We start from the raw sequence: 16748 nt of genomic DNA, 5'->3' as shown, positions 1-16748 counted from the left end.
GGGAATTGACACAGTTACTTTTTGCTGATGATACTGTGCTTATGGGAAATTCTAAAGAAAAATTGCAAAGGTTAGTGGATGAGTTTGAGAATGTGTGTAAAGGTAGAAAGTTGAAAGTGAACATAGAAAAGAGTAAGGTGATGAGGGTATCAAATGATTTAGATAAAGAAAAATTGGATATCAAATTGGGGAGGAGTAGTATGGAAGAAGTGAATGTTTTCAGATACTTGGGAGTTGACGTGTCGGCGGATGGATTTATGAAGGATGAGGTTAATCATAGAATTGATGAGGGAAAAAAGGCGAGTGGTGCGTTGAGGTATATGTGGAGTCAAAAAACGTTATCTATGGAGGCAAGAAGGGAATGTATGAAAGTATAGTAGTACCAACACTCTTATATGGATGTGAAGCTTGGGTGGTAAATGCAGCAGCGAGGAGACGGTTGGAGGCAGTGGAGATGTCCTGTCTAAGGGCAATGTGTGGTGTAAATATTATGCAGAAAATTCGGAGTGTGGAAATTAGGAGAAGGTGTGGAGTTAATAAAAGCATTAGTCAGAGGGCAGAAGAGGGGTTGTTGAGGTGGTTTGGTCATTTAGAGAGAATGGATCAAAGTAGAATGACATGGAAAGCATATAAATCTATAGGGGAAGGAAAGAGGGGTAGGGGTCGTCCTCGAAAGGGTTGGAAAGAGGGGGTAAAGGAGGTTTTGTGGGCGAGGGGCTTGGACTTCCAGCAAGCGTGCATGAGCATGTTAGATAGGAGTGAATGATACTTGGGACCTGACGATCTGTTGGAGTGTGAGCAGGGTAATATTTAGTGAAGGGATTCAGGGAAACCGGTTATTTTCATATAGTCGGACTTGAGTCCTGGAAATGGGAAGTACAATGCCTGCACTTTAAAGGAGTGGTTTGGGATATTGGCAGTTTGGAGGGATATGTTGTGTATCTTTATACGTATATGCTTCTAAACTGTTGTATTCTGAGCACCTCTGCAAAAGCAGTGATAATGTGTGAGTGTGGTGAAAGTGTTGAGTGATGATGAAAGTATTTTCTTTTTGGGGATTTTTTCTTTTTTGGGTCACCCTGCCTTGGTGGGAGACGACCGACTTGTTGAAAAAAAAAAAAAATATATATATATATTACACACGCATATATTCCTAAGTAGTAGGTTGGTAGACAGCAACTGTCTAGGGAGGTACTACTATCCTGCCAAGAGAGTGTAAAACGATAGCCTTTAACTGCTTTGCATGATGGTAGGATTGCTGGTGTCCTTTGTCTGTCTCATAAATATGCAAGATTACAGGTACGTCTTGCTACTTCTACTTACACTTAGATCACACTACACGTGCACGTACAAGTGCGCGCGCATGCATGCACACACGCATGCACACATGCACACGCACGCGCACACGCACGCACACCCCTTCTGGGGGTTCTATCATTGTACTAGTTCTTGTTCTTTTTTATTTCCACTTATGTCCATGGGGAAGTAGAACAGAATTCTTCCTCCGTAAGCCAAGCATGTCACAAGAGGCAACTAAAATGCCAGGAGCAAGGGGGCTAGTAACCCCTTCTCCTGTATATATTACTAAATGTAAAAGGAGAAACTTTCATTTTTTCTTTTGGGCCACCCCGCCTCGGTGGAATACGGCCGGTACGTTGAAAGAAAATACATACACATAAGAAACTACACAAAGTTGAGAGGAAGGGCCATGGTCACAAGAGTAGCATACAGTCACGTTAGACTCAAGCACCGGGCTCCGGGGAACCTTGATCAAAGCTATGGTTGACAGCATGCTACTCAGAGCAACATCAACCCAGGGGGAAGCAAGGTTGCAACAATTGGCCACAAACTTGCACCTGACCCTTTCACTGCCCGGTGACCCCGAAATGTTCATAAAAAAATATACACTGAAATAACAGAGAATGTTTTTGTGAAGGTAACGACACCAAAAGTATTAAATTTGGTGGAAAACTTAGTGAATTATGCTGGTGCAAAGTTAGCAGTCTGGACCATATTTATGCACCAGTAATTTTGTCCACTTTGAGGCCTATTTTAGGCCAGTTACATTGTTCCAGTTGACCAAATTCTTAGCTATTTCACCAGTATGTCTTCCATTCCTACTGAGTACAAGGAACTGCCCAATCAACTATTTCAGCTGCCCAATTAAGTGGTCAGAAGTCAAAAATTTGGCCAAATTTATACAAAATTCAAAATTTCCAATTTAATAATAGTCCAGAATAAACAATGCAGACATTGATGGCTCCATTTCAAGCTACTTCCAGTCCTGAAACTAAATCAAAATCATCACTACTTCTGTAATATATCTTCCATTCTATCGAACAAGACCAAGAAACCCAGAATAAAACCATAAAAGCCATTGAAAAAAAACACCTCAAAGTTGCCGTTTTAAACCAAACAGACATCACTTATCCCATCATGCACTGTGTGGGGCAGGACTTTCCTATTCACTGCACACACACCACAGACCTATTCTCTCATATCTAGGCCTAAACATACTACTGACAGCTTACCTGAGGGAGCTTAAGGGTGGGGAGAGAGCCTTCTGCTTTACTATGCCTGCCTCACACACCTAGATGATGAAGAACTATGTGAGGGATAGCAAAGTGTTGAGAGGAAGACCTGACACCACTTCCACCTAATCTGGATCAAAACATCTAAGCGAAGATTTTCTCCACACACACAACACACTGTCAACATTACACCTGTGGTACATAGGTGTTAACAATAGCCACACCTGTGTTAACATGCTAAAACAATGCAGTAGATCCCTTGACCATTCATGGCCACCCAGAGCTATGCTACTACCACAGCAGCCTGGCCCTGCACTGGGCTGCTGTGGTACTCAGTATAAGTCAGTGTGTACTCACCTTGTATTCTTGTCATCAGTGTGGTTCAGCGAGTCCTTACTCATCTCCATGAGTCGCATCGCTTCATTTACGTCCTCCTTTGCTACCTGTAAATATACAGGAATACATTTTTAAATTGTTTAGTCAGTTGTCTTATAAAGTTCCTCTATATACAGTTCTGTTATAAAGGAATTATACAGACAAGACAGGTTATCTGCTTGAACTGTCTATCTAGGTTAATAACTACCACTATCTGAACTATCATTAGTCAAGAATAGTGAAGCACAAAGACAATGAAAAAGTGTTCAAGAAAAAGGATAACTTACGAGATGGACCAGCCTGAGCCTGGCCAGGGCCGTGGACAACCTCAGCACAGCCAGCAGTGTGCGTGCTGAGGTGAAGGTCATGTCCTTGCTGTTGCGCGCTTCCTTACGCATCTCTACGTACGCTGACACTATGTAGTCAGTCAGCGACTCTGGGATCTTGGGTTGCTGGAACAATGGTACAATGTTAGGTTCTGGTATTATTTGTATTAGTAGATACTCTTAACATGTTGTTTTGGTACTATCTACATGAACAGTTGTACACAACATACTGTACATACAACACCCCACAAACACAGACAAACACACATACACACTACATACCTTCTTCTTACAAAGAGAGATGTACCGCCTCATCACCTTCATATCCAGTGGTTTAAACTGTGTGGGTGGCTGTGCACAGTGTTGGTGCACATAGGTGATGTGTTGAGCCAGTCTGCAACATGTGTGCAATGATGATTAGGGGAAGAGTGCCCAGGGAAGTGACACTCGTGCAAGATGAAACACCAGTTGCAAAAATTGAATGTTTTTAAATAACCAAAGAAGAAACACATTCACCATTATTCAGTCAATTGCTGTCCAGAAGTGAAGGATGAGTGAGGATGTTACAATCACAGCATCAACCACGATAAAACAACATTCACCTTAACATGAAAGCAATCAACTTAACGATTAAAAAATTTCTTCTCTCAATTGCCCTAAAAACCAAACCTGCTCAACTTACCTCAAATCATTCTCTCGATCCGGTCTATCCTGTATCAGCCAGAGTAGATCGAAACGAGACAGGAGAGCTGCAGGCAGCTGAATATTTTGTTCTACAGTCTTCTTAGGATTGTATCGACCATATGCAGGATTCGCCGCCGCAAGGATGCTCACGCGGGCGTTTAGGCTAGTCATTATACCTGCCTGTAACCATGCAATATATTACAGCATTATACAGAGCACACAGAATTATATGGAGCATGTATAGAATTACAGTGGACTTTACAGCAATAAATTACCTTACAGTCATTAGAGCAGTGCAATTACCTTACGTCATAACATTAATTACTTTACAGACATTACAGCAGATTAATTACCTTACAGACACTCCACAATTACCTTACACTACAGCAGATTGATTACCTTAGCAATGGATATAGTCTGCTGTTCCATGACCTCGTGTATGGCTGTGCGGTCGGCCTCGGCCATCTTGTCGAACTCGTCGATGCAACAGACACCCTGGTCAGCCAGGACAAGAGCCCCACCCTCCAGGGTCATCTCCCCAGTCAGGGGGTCCTTCATGACTGCTGCTGTCAGGCCGACCCCGGTTGACCCCCGGCCGGTGGTGTACTGGCTCCTCGGGGCCAGGCGGTCGACGTAGGCCAGGAGCTGTGACTTGGCCACCCCGGGGTCCCCCATGAGACACAGGTTGATGGCCCCACGGATCTTCATTCCGTTGGGGTTGCAATCGACCCCCCCGACCAGCAACAGCAATATGGCCTTCTTGATGTCCTCGTGGCCATAGATCTCTGGGGCGATGGACGTGGCCAGCTTCTTGTAAAAGTCGTCCTCTGCTATTAACTTGATCTCCGCCTCTGTCAGGTCCTCCGATCCTAGCTCGTCGTCCTCTGTCTTGTTCATCCGCACCACACGCTACACAAAAAAGTTCATAAACTTCAACTTTAGGTCCTTAAAAATACCAATCTTTACACGAGCCTCCAGCAGACCCTACATGATGGCACAGTCGTGTCATGAATAGTAATCTTACACAAACTACTAGCACAATCTTACATGAGCATCCAGGTAGGTGTCAGACAGCAGACCCTGCATGATGGCGCGGAATCCCTGACGCAGGAGCGGCATGAAGATGCCAGTGATGGCAACATGGTCACCAGGTTGACACAGTCGCGTCTGTTCGCCGCGACACATCACTGTCAGGGAGCGCGGGATGTTACCAACTGGTACCTGCATGACACTAATAACTTACTTGATGATCTTGCTATGTGGGTAAGTGTAATGGTGCACTTACATTCAAATACTGAACCAAGTGTAATAGAGGCACTTTTCAAGCTTAAAATACTGAACAAAGTGTAATGGAGGTACTTATTCTTAATTGACTGACTTAAAAATTGAACCAAATCTCCATTCAGTTGCTGGAACAACAGACACCTGAACTTACAGTTGCTGGAACAACAGTTCACATACCTGGTCAGAGTGTTCCTGAACTTTAAGTTCCTGGAACTTAATGAACTTGGATCCTCGCGTCTGAAGGTACAATCGTCCACCGGACTTGTTGACACGACAATCCTCGCTGGGGCACAACAACTGTGGCATGAAGCTGGACGATTGTACCTGAATGATGTAAGAACAACTTATGAAGCAGCACAACAGTAGGCCTACTAAAAAAAAATAATTACTAGAGTCAAATTCAAAGCTAATGAATTGTGAATTAAGTTCTCTTACAAAGCTCCACTATAAACAGTCAGTTCCCTTATAAATCAACAGGCACCACAGCAACACTAGCAACACCACTCACTGGTTGATAGGTCTCTGCACCACACTGGTCACAGGTGTAGGTTGCAACTTGCATCATAGGCTTGACTTCCGTGCACCTGGTCACGATGCCACGAACCAACACTAACTTCCCCACGTGCGTGGCCTTCACGCTTCTGATAGACAGCGCCTTCTGAGTAGATGGTGCTTTGAAGTACACTTCACTGGAAAACAAAGTGGATTACAGGCACTTACAACAGTGATGTCAGTCTAAGGAGAGTAAATTAGCACTGCAGAAGAGCTACTGGTTCACAACTGGTGGGACTAGAAACACAGGGAGGGGAAGAACTGAAGGCTATAACACTAGACAGAAGAGAAAGAAATAATTTAAAAAGAAGAGAAGAGATAGGAAGAGAAGAAATGATCAGGTTGTCATGAGTATTCTGAAGCTTGAAGCACTTGACAATGCGAGGAGAAAGGAAGGTATCTACAGAGATATTGCCAGGATTAAGCCAAGACCAAGCCATGACCAAGATTATATGTAGCCCAGAACCTAACCTGATCAATAAGTGGTGCCCTCATGTACTAGGAAAGTTGTATAGAGTACACACAACACAACATACACAAACACTACCACACTACACACTACACTAAAGAAGTAACTCACAATCTCCTTATCAACTCTGGTGGATAAGAGTTGCGAGGGTCGCGGGAGTCGCCAGGTTGACGCAGTCGTTGTTCCATCATTAACCGGTGTTCAATGTACACATCCAGGGCATCCCTCGCCACTGTCTAGCAAAACAACCACAAGTCAGTTTTACATGCAATCTATGCAATAAACCATAATCTCTATGCAATAAATGAGTCAATGATCCTGGTGCAATGAGTTGATCCTTGTGCTATAAAAGAGTCAATTTTGATGCAAAAACAACTGGTTTTGCTTGTGTGTGTGTCCTTGCAAGGTAGTATGACTTGCAATCATAGAAGAATTACTTTTATCATCATTCACACAACTGCTGTCTTGCTAAAACTGTGGTAATATCAGTTCAGATTTTAATAGGCCTAATTCAATTATTGGGAGGCTGTATATCATTAACAATCTTTCCAGGTTATATTTTATCAAACCAGAAATACTTTTTCACCCCAGTAAATATTTTTTCATGTGTGAATAAGAATTCAAAATGGAAAGGAAGGGTGGTATGAGAGGCCTAGGGACATGACTAGTGAACAGAGGAAATGTTTCAGTGCCAGCAATGTCTAGTGTTAACTATTTTTAAAATGGCAGTTTTTAATTTTGCGTGAAACTGGCCAAATTACTAACTTCAGTACACTTTATAGGCCAGTTATAAAAGTTAAACTGGCAGTTTTGGGGCTCAGTTGATAGAATGAAAGACATACTACGATGACACCCCACCGTCAGCTAAATACATAATAACCACCTATTCTTTTATCATACACACAAAAAACAACCTAGACCTACTCTCGATATCTGAGAGTCCCCACAATTCACACTCACCAAATTGACTGTAAACATAGAAATACATAATAAAACTATTACTTAATGAATCTTAAACCAGTCATAAGTTTGCCTGAGATACCCCAATATAGGAGCTTTAATAGAAACTACAAGACCATTCACATTGCTAAATTTACAAACTAATGCATTTACCTAGCCTTAATATCAACATGCTCCATAATCTGTACCAATAGAGTTTGAATTAATCTTAGTCTGCCCGAAATGCCTAGTCATGCTAGGTGTGATAGTGGCCCTCTCTAATTAGTATTTTATAGTATGTCAACCACACATTGTAACCAATATCTAATAATATGTAAACCCCACATTGTAATCTTTACAGAGAAAAAACTTGATTGAAATAGCTAAGAATTTGGTTGACAAACTATGGAATGGGCCTAAAATAGGCCAAAATCACCACTGCACAAACTGCGTCCAGACTGCTAACTTTGCACCAGTGTAAGTACCTAAATCTTTCCATCAAATTTTGTACTTTTGGTGTCATTACCTTCAGAAAAAGCATTCTCTACCATTCTATTAGAAGGATGGGTGTTAATACGTTGCAGATTTATAAATGTAGTGTAGATGCACTTCTGGCAACAGTGATGGAGTGAATGATGATGAAAGTGTTTCTTCTTTTTCAGGTCTCCTGCCTTGGTGGGAGACTGTCAATGTTAATAAAAAATAATACTGGGAACAATATTAATTTCAGGAATCTTGACATTGAAAGGGTTAATGTGAATTAAGTATACATATAGACACATACACCTGTGTATACATACACAGATGTACACCTGTGTATACATACCATCAGTGACAACTCGCAATAAAATGATTGCAAACCACAGAATGGGCGAGGTTTGAACCAAAATGCTCAGGCATGCTAGTGGCTTTTTCTGTACTCAACAGTACTCTATTACGTGTAAACTACATTTTGTATACTACACAAAACCATAAAATATTCATTTTTTTTCATATTTTTTTGAAAACTCCAGGGCATTAAATAAGCCACTGGTCCAGTTGTTAACACACTGGCCTGGAATTTTACTACTCGCTTGGCACTGGTTCAACCTTCGTCCGTTCCATGGCTTTCTTCCTGTCAATTCTGGCCATGGTTGTACCTCTTTCTGTTTGTAGTCTGGTAGTAGTTCGTAGACAGCCTCAGAGAAGAGATTGATGTACCTACGACTGTTTTGAACCATAGCCTCGGCCATATCAGGGTCAAACTCCACTGAAAAGTAAACTGTAATATAGTACAGTAAAACCATGTTGCAATGTACTAACAGGGAATGTCCCTTATACCAGGATAATGTAAAAATTAGTGTACTAAGTACTCCATATACATCTATTATAGCACTGAAGCATTATGACGACCTAGCACTGCTAGATTCTCTAGATTCAAACATCTCTAGTGGACAAGTGTAATCGACTTACCATGGTTCAACTTTACAATGGTGTGGCAGTAATAATTTTGAAGATGAGACTTAAATTAGGCAGCTTGAAGACAGCAAGTCCCTAACTCATACTGCCTCTCCTCACTTAGCAACTTACTCATTTACTGACGACCAGTATACAAACCTAAATAATGTATATTAGAGTAGATTTCCTCTATTCTGTTTATTACAATATACATATAGTACACTACTGTATAAACAAAAATGTACCAGAAATGTTATAAATGGTGCAAAGGTGATATTATAATATCAAAGATGGTTGACACAAACCCACTACCATTATAGTATGCTCCTCACTTAGTGACAAATTCGTTTACCAATGTGGTCTTAGGAATGTAACTCTGTCTTTAAGTGAGGAGAGGCTGTATTCATTTACTGACTTTTCAATACCGGTATTTAGTTAGTTACACTAAATTATTTCCTCATTGACTTATTCACTGACTTAATTTATATTCGACTTACGACATCTTTAACTTATGAAGGGTTTGTCGGAATTTAACTCAATCTTAAGTCGAGAATCAACTACATCATACACACAGTACTGTAATTAAGCCATAATCTGCATAAATGCAACAAAATTATACAAGTGTAACCTAGACTAACAACCTCGAATGACAACCTCTGGACCAATATATTAGTTACTATTATAGCAGGGATAATCACAGACAATATTATTGATCATTAACCCACCTTTCTCATAACCAACATATGTCAAACACCACATGATGAGACATCAATCAATAACTTCACATCATCACTAAGGGCATTGATGAATGGAGTAAAAAAAAAAAAAAAATCTTTACAACAGACAATGCTCTACTGAAGCTAAACAGATCACAGGCATGACTAGGCAGCCCATGGTTAATAGATAGCATCCTCAGATACATAGAAAAGAAATAGATAAAAAAAAAAAAAGAAAGACTGGGATTAAAGAACAAATAAAAAATATATGTCTACTTACCCTTCACTTCCCTTCCTATTAACTATCACTAAAACTACTTTCCCTACTTTCTATTACTACTACCACTACTTTTCTTCCTCTTCTCGTCCCTTCCCTGTCCTCATTACCTATATATACTGACTCCCTCACTCATCTATCTGCATAACAACCATAATTTTTAAAGGGGTGGAGAGGTAAGCCAGCAGAAGGCCTCTGTCAGATGACCAAAGGCTCCAGTGGCAGGTCATCATATGCCTAAGACCAGCATCAGGAAACACTTGTCCAGTTTCCTGACTTGTCTAACTTCTATTGTGTTAAAGCGGGTTTGTAAATGGACCAAATGGGACCAAAATGTCATCTTGGGTTCCTCTCTCCTATGCACAGGCTATTTGTGTATTGTTCTAGCCATAGTATTCTGCCTTTCTGTATTTTAACCCTTTCAGGGTTTCGGCCGTACTAGTACGGCTTACGAGCCAGGGTTTTTGATGTACTAGTACGCCTAAATTCTAGCGCCCTCAAATCTAGTGAGAGAAAGCTGGTAGACCTACATATGAAAGAATGGATCTATGTGGTCAGTGTGCGTGGTATAAAAAAAAATCATGCAGCAAACAGTGCGTAATGAAAAACAAACAGTGACTGTTTTTGGATTAAAATAGCAACTTTGCACTGTATTTTCGTAAGGTATTTATTGTTGTATTCTAGTTTTCCTGGTCTCATTTTATAGAATGGAAGACATTACAGAAATTGAGATGATTTTGACTGGTTTTACAAAGAAAAGTACCTTGAAATTAAGCTCCAAGTAGCAGAAATGTTCGATTTTTACCGAAGTTCAAAAGTAAACAAATCATGCTATGCATCCAATACACGTCAACTGGAGAGTCTAATATTCTTTCACAAGTGCACTGATATTATTTATACCATTTCTACACCAATGCTGTGGTCTGCATAACAGTAAATCTTCTATTTCTTTTTTGCGAGAATAAAAATTCAAAGTGGAAAGCAAAAGAATGTAAGAGGGGCGTGGGGACGTGACTAATGAACAGAGGAAATGTTATTTTAGTGCCAGCAATGTCTTTCTTGTTTATTCTGGACCCTATTTGGAAATTGGCATCTTTTGAAATTTGTGTGAAATTGGCAAAATTGCTAAATTCTGACCATTGTATTGGATAGTTGAAATCGGTAAATGGGTGGTTTCTTGTACTTATTTGATAGAAAAAAATGGAGTTCTAGAGAAATAGTTATGATTTTTGTCAACAAGTATACTGGAATTGGCCGAAAATAGGGCTCAAAGTGGGCAAAATCGCCACTGCGTAAACATCGTCGAGACTGCTAACTTCGCGAGAGCATAATTCCATAAGTTTTCCATCAAATTTCATACTTTTGGTGTCATTATGATCGGGAAAAGATTCTCTATCTTTTCATAAGAAAAAATAATTTTTTTTTTTTGAAATTTGGCCGAACCTGAGAACAAGTCTCAGAGGGCCTGTCAACCCTGAAAGGGTTAATGAAGAGCTGTTAAAAATATCAACCTGGATGACTACCAATAAACTCACACTTAACAATGACAAAACCTACATTATGTTTGGGAGCAGAGCAAGTAATGTCTAAACATCATGATTAACAAGACTCTTATTGCTAATCTATCCCTACCTTACCTATATTTGTGCCTGGGGATCCACAACAGCAAATCACCTCAGTCCAATAACAATTCAACAAAAGGCAACAGTACCAATGATAACACAGTTCACTGCTAGACAACACTCCCCAACTCCTCAAACACCTATATAATAAGTTCACACATACTACATATACAAGACAATAAATTCCAATAACAATCATAATCTTAAGCACTTCCTTGATAGTTCCAACAGAACCCATAATACTAGACACAAAAATCTCTGATATTCCCCCATGTCCTGCTGAATCTTTGTAAAAACTCAACGTGTATAAAGACCCAAAACCTGAAACCGTATCTGAAAACTCCAGAGTATCTGCCAACCACTTAAACACCATACACTAATGTGATCGTTTATTTGTTTTCATTAACGGTGACTCCCACCAAGGCAAGGCGACCCCAAAAAGAAACTCACCATCATTCACTCCATTACTAACACTTAATAATGTTGATCAACTCTGTCATCCTGTATTGTCCTTGTCCATCAATCCCTCAATTCATGTACACAGCCTCATCCTTAACATATCAATTATGATCATTACACATAACTAAACCATCAAACCATACTATGGGCGGGGTTAGAACCCGCAATCAGTGTCTCAAAACTCCAGACCGTTGCGTTAGCCACTGGGTCAGCTAGTCACTAAGATTCATCCAAGTAGGTATATTTATACACCATAGGAACGTTAGCTAACCTTCCTATGGTGTATAAATATACCTAGAGTCGGATGAATCTTATTGTGGCTAGCTGGCCCAGTGGCTAACGCAACGGTCTGGAGTTTTGAGACACTGATTGCGGGTTCTAACCCCGCCCGTAGTATGGTTTGTTTACAATCGTGTCATTACAATTTTGCGAGTCACTAAACCATCAATTATACATAGCGGAACCTGGGTTTTCGTAAGCCCTAGTCTGTATGTAAAACTATAATTAGTCTCTACAAAATGTATTTTTTGTTAATATTTCTCATAAGAAATCATGTAAATCCAATTACTAATCCCTTCCACTCAAAAATATTAAAAAAATACATTTTATAGAGAATAACTATAGTTTTACATACAGACTTGGGCATATGAAAACCCAGGTTCCACTGTACATTTTTTTAAGACACAGGAAATGCCTCCAACATTTAAAAGAAAAGTGTATTCCTTTTCTCAGAAAATTATCCGAATTTCAAGGCTGCTAAAAATACTATGCATAAGGGTCTTTCTATAAAGTAGTTTATATATGACAATCATCCTTATTGTATAATATATGTATTTATAATATACATATTTTCTTATACGACTTTAAATAGTAGCAGGCTGTTACAAAAAACTCGATTCTAAAAGCTTAAGAGATCTCTAGTGAATACTAGAAAGGACTGCCCTTCTAGCATCCAGCCTGTTACTGGGTTTTCGTAACAAGTAGTCAGTATCCTTGTCCAATTATCCATTAGAATTCAGTATGATTCAATAGTGCTTCAAGATTACAACTGGTAGGCTACTAACTAGAGAAATTAAAATTTAATAAATTTATTAGTCATTAAGTTGTCTAGGCATACATCAAATTAAATTAAATTATTCACAGTAATTAAAATAATATCACATCTCTCGTGTACAATAGTATTGTGCTGAAAGCACATATCACATTTATAATTCTTAAGTACCGTCTGGTACATTAACATTTAATAAGATATTACAAATATGTAAAAGTAAGCTTGTGTGTATGTGTATAAGTGCTCTAAGTGGTTCGCTATGTCTCACGACTCGACTAGACTTAAACAAGTGACTGACAAAGTCCTCAAATAAACTAACTTCTTAACCAACTGGCAATCAGAACAGTCTGCTTGAACAATAAAAAGAATGCTAAGCCCAATAGCAATATAGCAAGCAACTGCGACACAGAATCAGGAACAAGGAGATATATAAAGACACTAAGTAGGGACCATCTGCAGATCCTCCACAAAAGTCACAAAACTCCCATACTACTGAATCTAAGTTCAGCATAAGAAAATCCCCGACTGTGATAATACACAGATACCAGTACAAGTTAGGTCAGAAGCTACAGCTCAGGACCTGAGTTGCTCAGAGTGTCTATGCGACACAACCTCAGTACAACGTCGAAAATCACTAAGTCTATACAATGTTCTGTGAACAGAGTTCTACAGAACTAACAAGAATAATGAGACAGACAATCTGTCCAACCACCAAGAGAGTCTAGACCAGGCTGAATACTTCAGGCGAGGTGAGGACACCCCGCCTCGATCACGTGATAGCTCCGTGGACAGCTGCAGCTCAGAAACAGAAGCCGGCAGTCTAACGAGCCACAAGCAATAATTACAGTAGTTAGACAATCAAGACTTGAACTGAGCACATAATATGTTACATCCTACCTAACCAAAGGAAGCTAAGTCAAATAACAATATAAAGCAATACATTTACGATTTAGCTATTATCACAAATACAAGCAATATAAAATTATATGAAAAGGTAATAATTATATATATACACAATCATTGCAACCCATTCAGGGGTTGCAACACAGGCGCACCTCTGACAAAACAGTGATGGACTGAATGATGAAAGCGTTTCTTCTTTTCCAGGTCACCTTCGCCTTGGTGTGAAATGACTGATTAAACAATAAGGCAAGCTTGGGTTATTACAATAAATCCTCGACTGACAAACACGATTAGAATCTTCTGTATTGTGTATACTGTTATACACAATACAGGAGGTCCCCAACTTGTTATTAAGTTGAGGATTTACCGTGTTATGAATATTATACACAATTCAGGTCCCTAACATGTCTAAGATAAAGACTTCCTGTAATGTACTTTGGATACAGGTGGCAAAATTGATTTTCTACTTACCAATGTCGTCAATTTCAATGGTGAGGTCAACTTGCTCGCGATGAGCGAGTTTGACCAGCTGGGCAGCGTATTTGAAGTGTTTACGACCATCATCACCAACGTCGTGGAACTCTGCCAGGAATCGCTTGATTGCCTCTGTAATCATACATTATCACTAACAAAATTCTAGGAATTGCTTGATCCTCTCTGTAAATCACATTAAAACAATTCTGGGAATTGCTTGCCTCTAGAATTTCATATTGCAGCATTAAAAAAAATTCCAAGATTTTTATCACTTAGAAATTAGAAGCATTTATGAATATTAGTGCAATCATATATTAGGCATGCAGAATAACCACAGGGGGAGTTGAATAGCAGCTCTAGGTCTTTCATGTTGCAATCAACATATCAGGAACTTGCTATGTTGCAGAAATAAAGCAGGAAATCCAGGATGATTTGTCCAGTGTTAAAAAATTAGCCAAGTTAATCCTGTGACCTAATCCAAATGAAGCGATAAAGCGCCGGGCCTGCTAGTTTCATCACCATGGTTGAAGCTTCCTGTCCATCTTCCTCTTCATTCATAACCTAACACCCTTATAGTGTGATAATGTAAACATGTTTTTAGGCATGTATGTTCACTGGCAAGTGAAAAGAAATTGGCAATGGTCTAGGGCCTACCCTCATTTTACTGGCCAGGTTCACAGAAATACCATCACCACACACACTGTAACGTGTGTAAATAACCGAGCAGAAACCGGTCAAAAAGTCAGCCAAAACTACACGCTTCCACTGGGCACTGAAATAAAAAATATCCATCATAACTAACCCAGACTAGCCAAACTTAACCTTACTCTGCTACTGGTAACTAGGTTTATTTAGCTACAGGTATACACAAGTACAATCATTACATAGTAATGTGCATAACCCAGCAGAAAAAAAAAAGCCATTCAAAGCAACTTAATTCCACCCGGCACCGCCATGGCTTAATTTCCAGTGAACCGGCTGAAATGACTACTGATTGGACAGAACACGTGGACCAATCATAACTAACGTACTATTATCTCCCAAAATAACAAGAACAGTCAAGAAAGGTTTATTCTGCTAATAACACAATAATAAACTATCACAACAATAATATTTACAAAATATAAAGGTAACATCAATCAATATAAACAACAGGCCTACCTTACTGTCAACAGTAGGCCTACTTGTCAGCAGGCCTCCCTTACTATACAGTAGGCCTACTTGTCTGCAGGCCTCCCTGTCAATAGTAGGCCTCCCTTACTGTACAGCAGGCCTACTTGTCAGCAGGCCTCCCTTACTGTCAATAGTAGGCCTCCCTTACTATACAGTAGGCCTACTTGTCTGCAGGCCTCCCTTACTGTCAATAGTAGGCCTCCCTTACTATACAGTAGGCCTCCCTTACTGTCAATAGTAGGCCTCCCTTACTGTACAGCAGGCCTACTTGTCAGCAGGCCTCCCTTACTGTACAGTAGGCCTACTTGTCAGCAGGCCTCACTTACTGTACAGTAGGCCTACTTGTCAGCAGGCCTCACTTACTGTACAGTAGGCCTACTTGTCAGCAGGCCTCACTTACTGTACAGTAGGCCTACTTGTCAGCAGGCCTCCCTTACTGTACAGTAGGCCTACTTGTCAGCAGGCCTCCCTTACTGTACAGTAGGCCTACTTGTCAGCAGGCCTCCCTTACTGTCAATAGGCCTCCCTTACTATACAGTAGGCCTACTTGTCAGCAGGCCTCCCTTACTGTCAATAGTAGGCCTCCCTTAATATACAGTAGGCCTACTTGTCAGCAGGCCTCCCTTACTATACAGTAGGCCTCCCTTACTGTACAGTAGGCCTACTTGTCAGGCCTCCCTTACTGTCAATAGTAGGCCTCCCTTACTGTCAATAGGCCTACTTGTCAGTAGGCCTCCCTTACTGTACAGTAGGCCTACTTGTCAGCAGGCCTCCCTTACTGTCAATAGTAGGCCTCCCTTAGTGTACAGCAGGCCTACTTGTCAGTAGGCCTCCCTTATTGTACAGTAGGCCTACTTGTCAGCAGGCCTCCCTTACTGTCAATAGTAGGCCTCCCTTACTGTGCAGTAGGCCTACTTGTCAACAGGCCTCCCTTACTGTGCAGTAGGCCTACTTGTCAACAGGCCTCCCTTACTGTCAATAGTAGGCCCACCTTATTGTCAACAGTAGGCCTACTTGTCAGCAAGCCTCCCTTACTGTCAAAAGCAGGCCTATCTTGTCAACAGTAGGCCTATGACAAACTACCAACAGCAGCCCTGACCCACATTTTAAAAGCGCTAAACTCGCATGAGGCGGTCACATAGGCCTCCAGGCTGGCTCCACGGAAGGCCCCAACTCCCCTTCCTCGGATCAAGAGCCTCATCAACGTCACATCAATTCATTTCAAGCCTAAAATACCAATTAATTTCAGGGGTTCAACATGTCGGCGCTGTATCCTGAAAAACTTTAAGTTTTCTGGAGATAAAAATGTTAATTGTGGTCTCACCTTTCTCTTGTTCGTAGTCGCGAGTCTTGAAGGCCATGAGGGTGATTCAGGGCAGGTTTGGAGGTTCTCAGGGGTGTATTTGAGGGAGAAATAAGGGAGACTCAATCTCTCACTCGTCTTCTTAACTTTTGGCGCCAACTACCACAACAATG

General features: G+C 40.5%; 1 protein-coding gene across 1 annotated transcript in view; it reads right to left on the bottom strand.

Annotated features, from left to right (window-relative positions):
• The window catches only part of Mcm7 (minichromosome maintenance 7), a 27059-nt gene extending 10314 nt beyond the window's left edge, over nucleotides 1-16745 (bottom strand). Inside the window, exons 1-12 of the mRNA XM_053799930.2 lie at nucleotides 16597-16745; nucleotides 14097-14231; nucleotides 8300-8409; nucleotides 6333-6457; nucleotides 5709-5889; nucleotides 5378-5524; nucleotides 4964-5137; nucleotides 4316-4825; nucleotides 3915-4096; nucleotides 3515-3626; nucleotides 3194-3358; nucleotides 2889-2974 (exon numbers count right to left, since the gene is read on the bottom strand). Coding sequence (XP_053655905.2) covers nucleotides 2889-2974; nucleotides 3194-3358; nucleotides 3515-3626; nucleotides 3915-4096; nucleotides 4316-4825; nucleotides 4964-5137; nucleotides 5378-5524; nucleotides 5709-5889; nucleotides 6333-6457; nucleotides 8300-8409; nucleotides 14097-14231; nucleotides 16597-16633 — 1964 coding nt within the window. The 5' untranslated portion in view covers nucleotides 16634-16745. The remainder of the gene's footprint in view (nucleotides 1-2888; nucleotides 2975-3193; nucleotides 3359-3514; nucleotides 3627-3914; nucleotides 4097-4315; nucleotides 4826-4963; nucleotides 5138-5377; nucleotides 5525-5708; nucleotides 5890-6332; nucleotides 6458-8299; nucleotides 8410-14096; nucleotides 14232-16596) is intronic.
• Between the last annotated feature and the right edge of the window lie 3 nt (nucleotides 16746-16748).

The sequence above is a fragment of the Cherax quadricarinatus genome, chromosome 3 (genome assembly GCF_038502225.1).
Source record: "Cherax quadricarinatus isolate ZL_2023a chromosome 3, ASM3850222v1, whole genome shotgun sequence".
Taxonomy (NCBI): domain Eukaryota; kingdom Metazoa; phylum Arthropoda; class Malacostraca; order Decapoda; family Parastacidae; genus Cherax; species Cherax quadricarinatus.
This window is presented reverse-complemented; position numbering and strand designations above follow the sequence as displayed.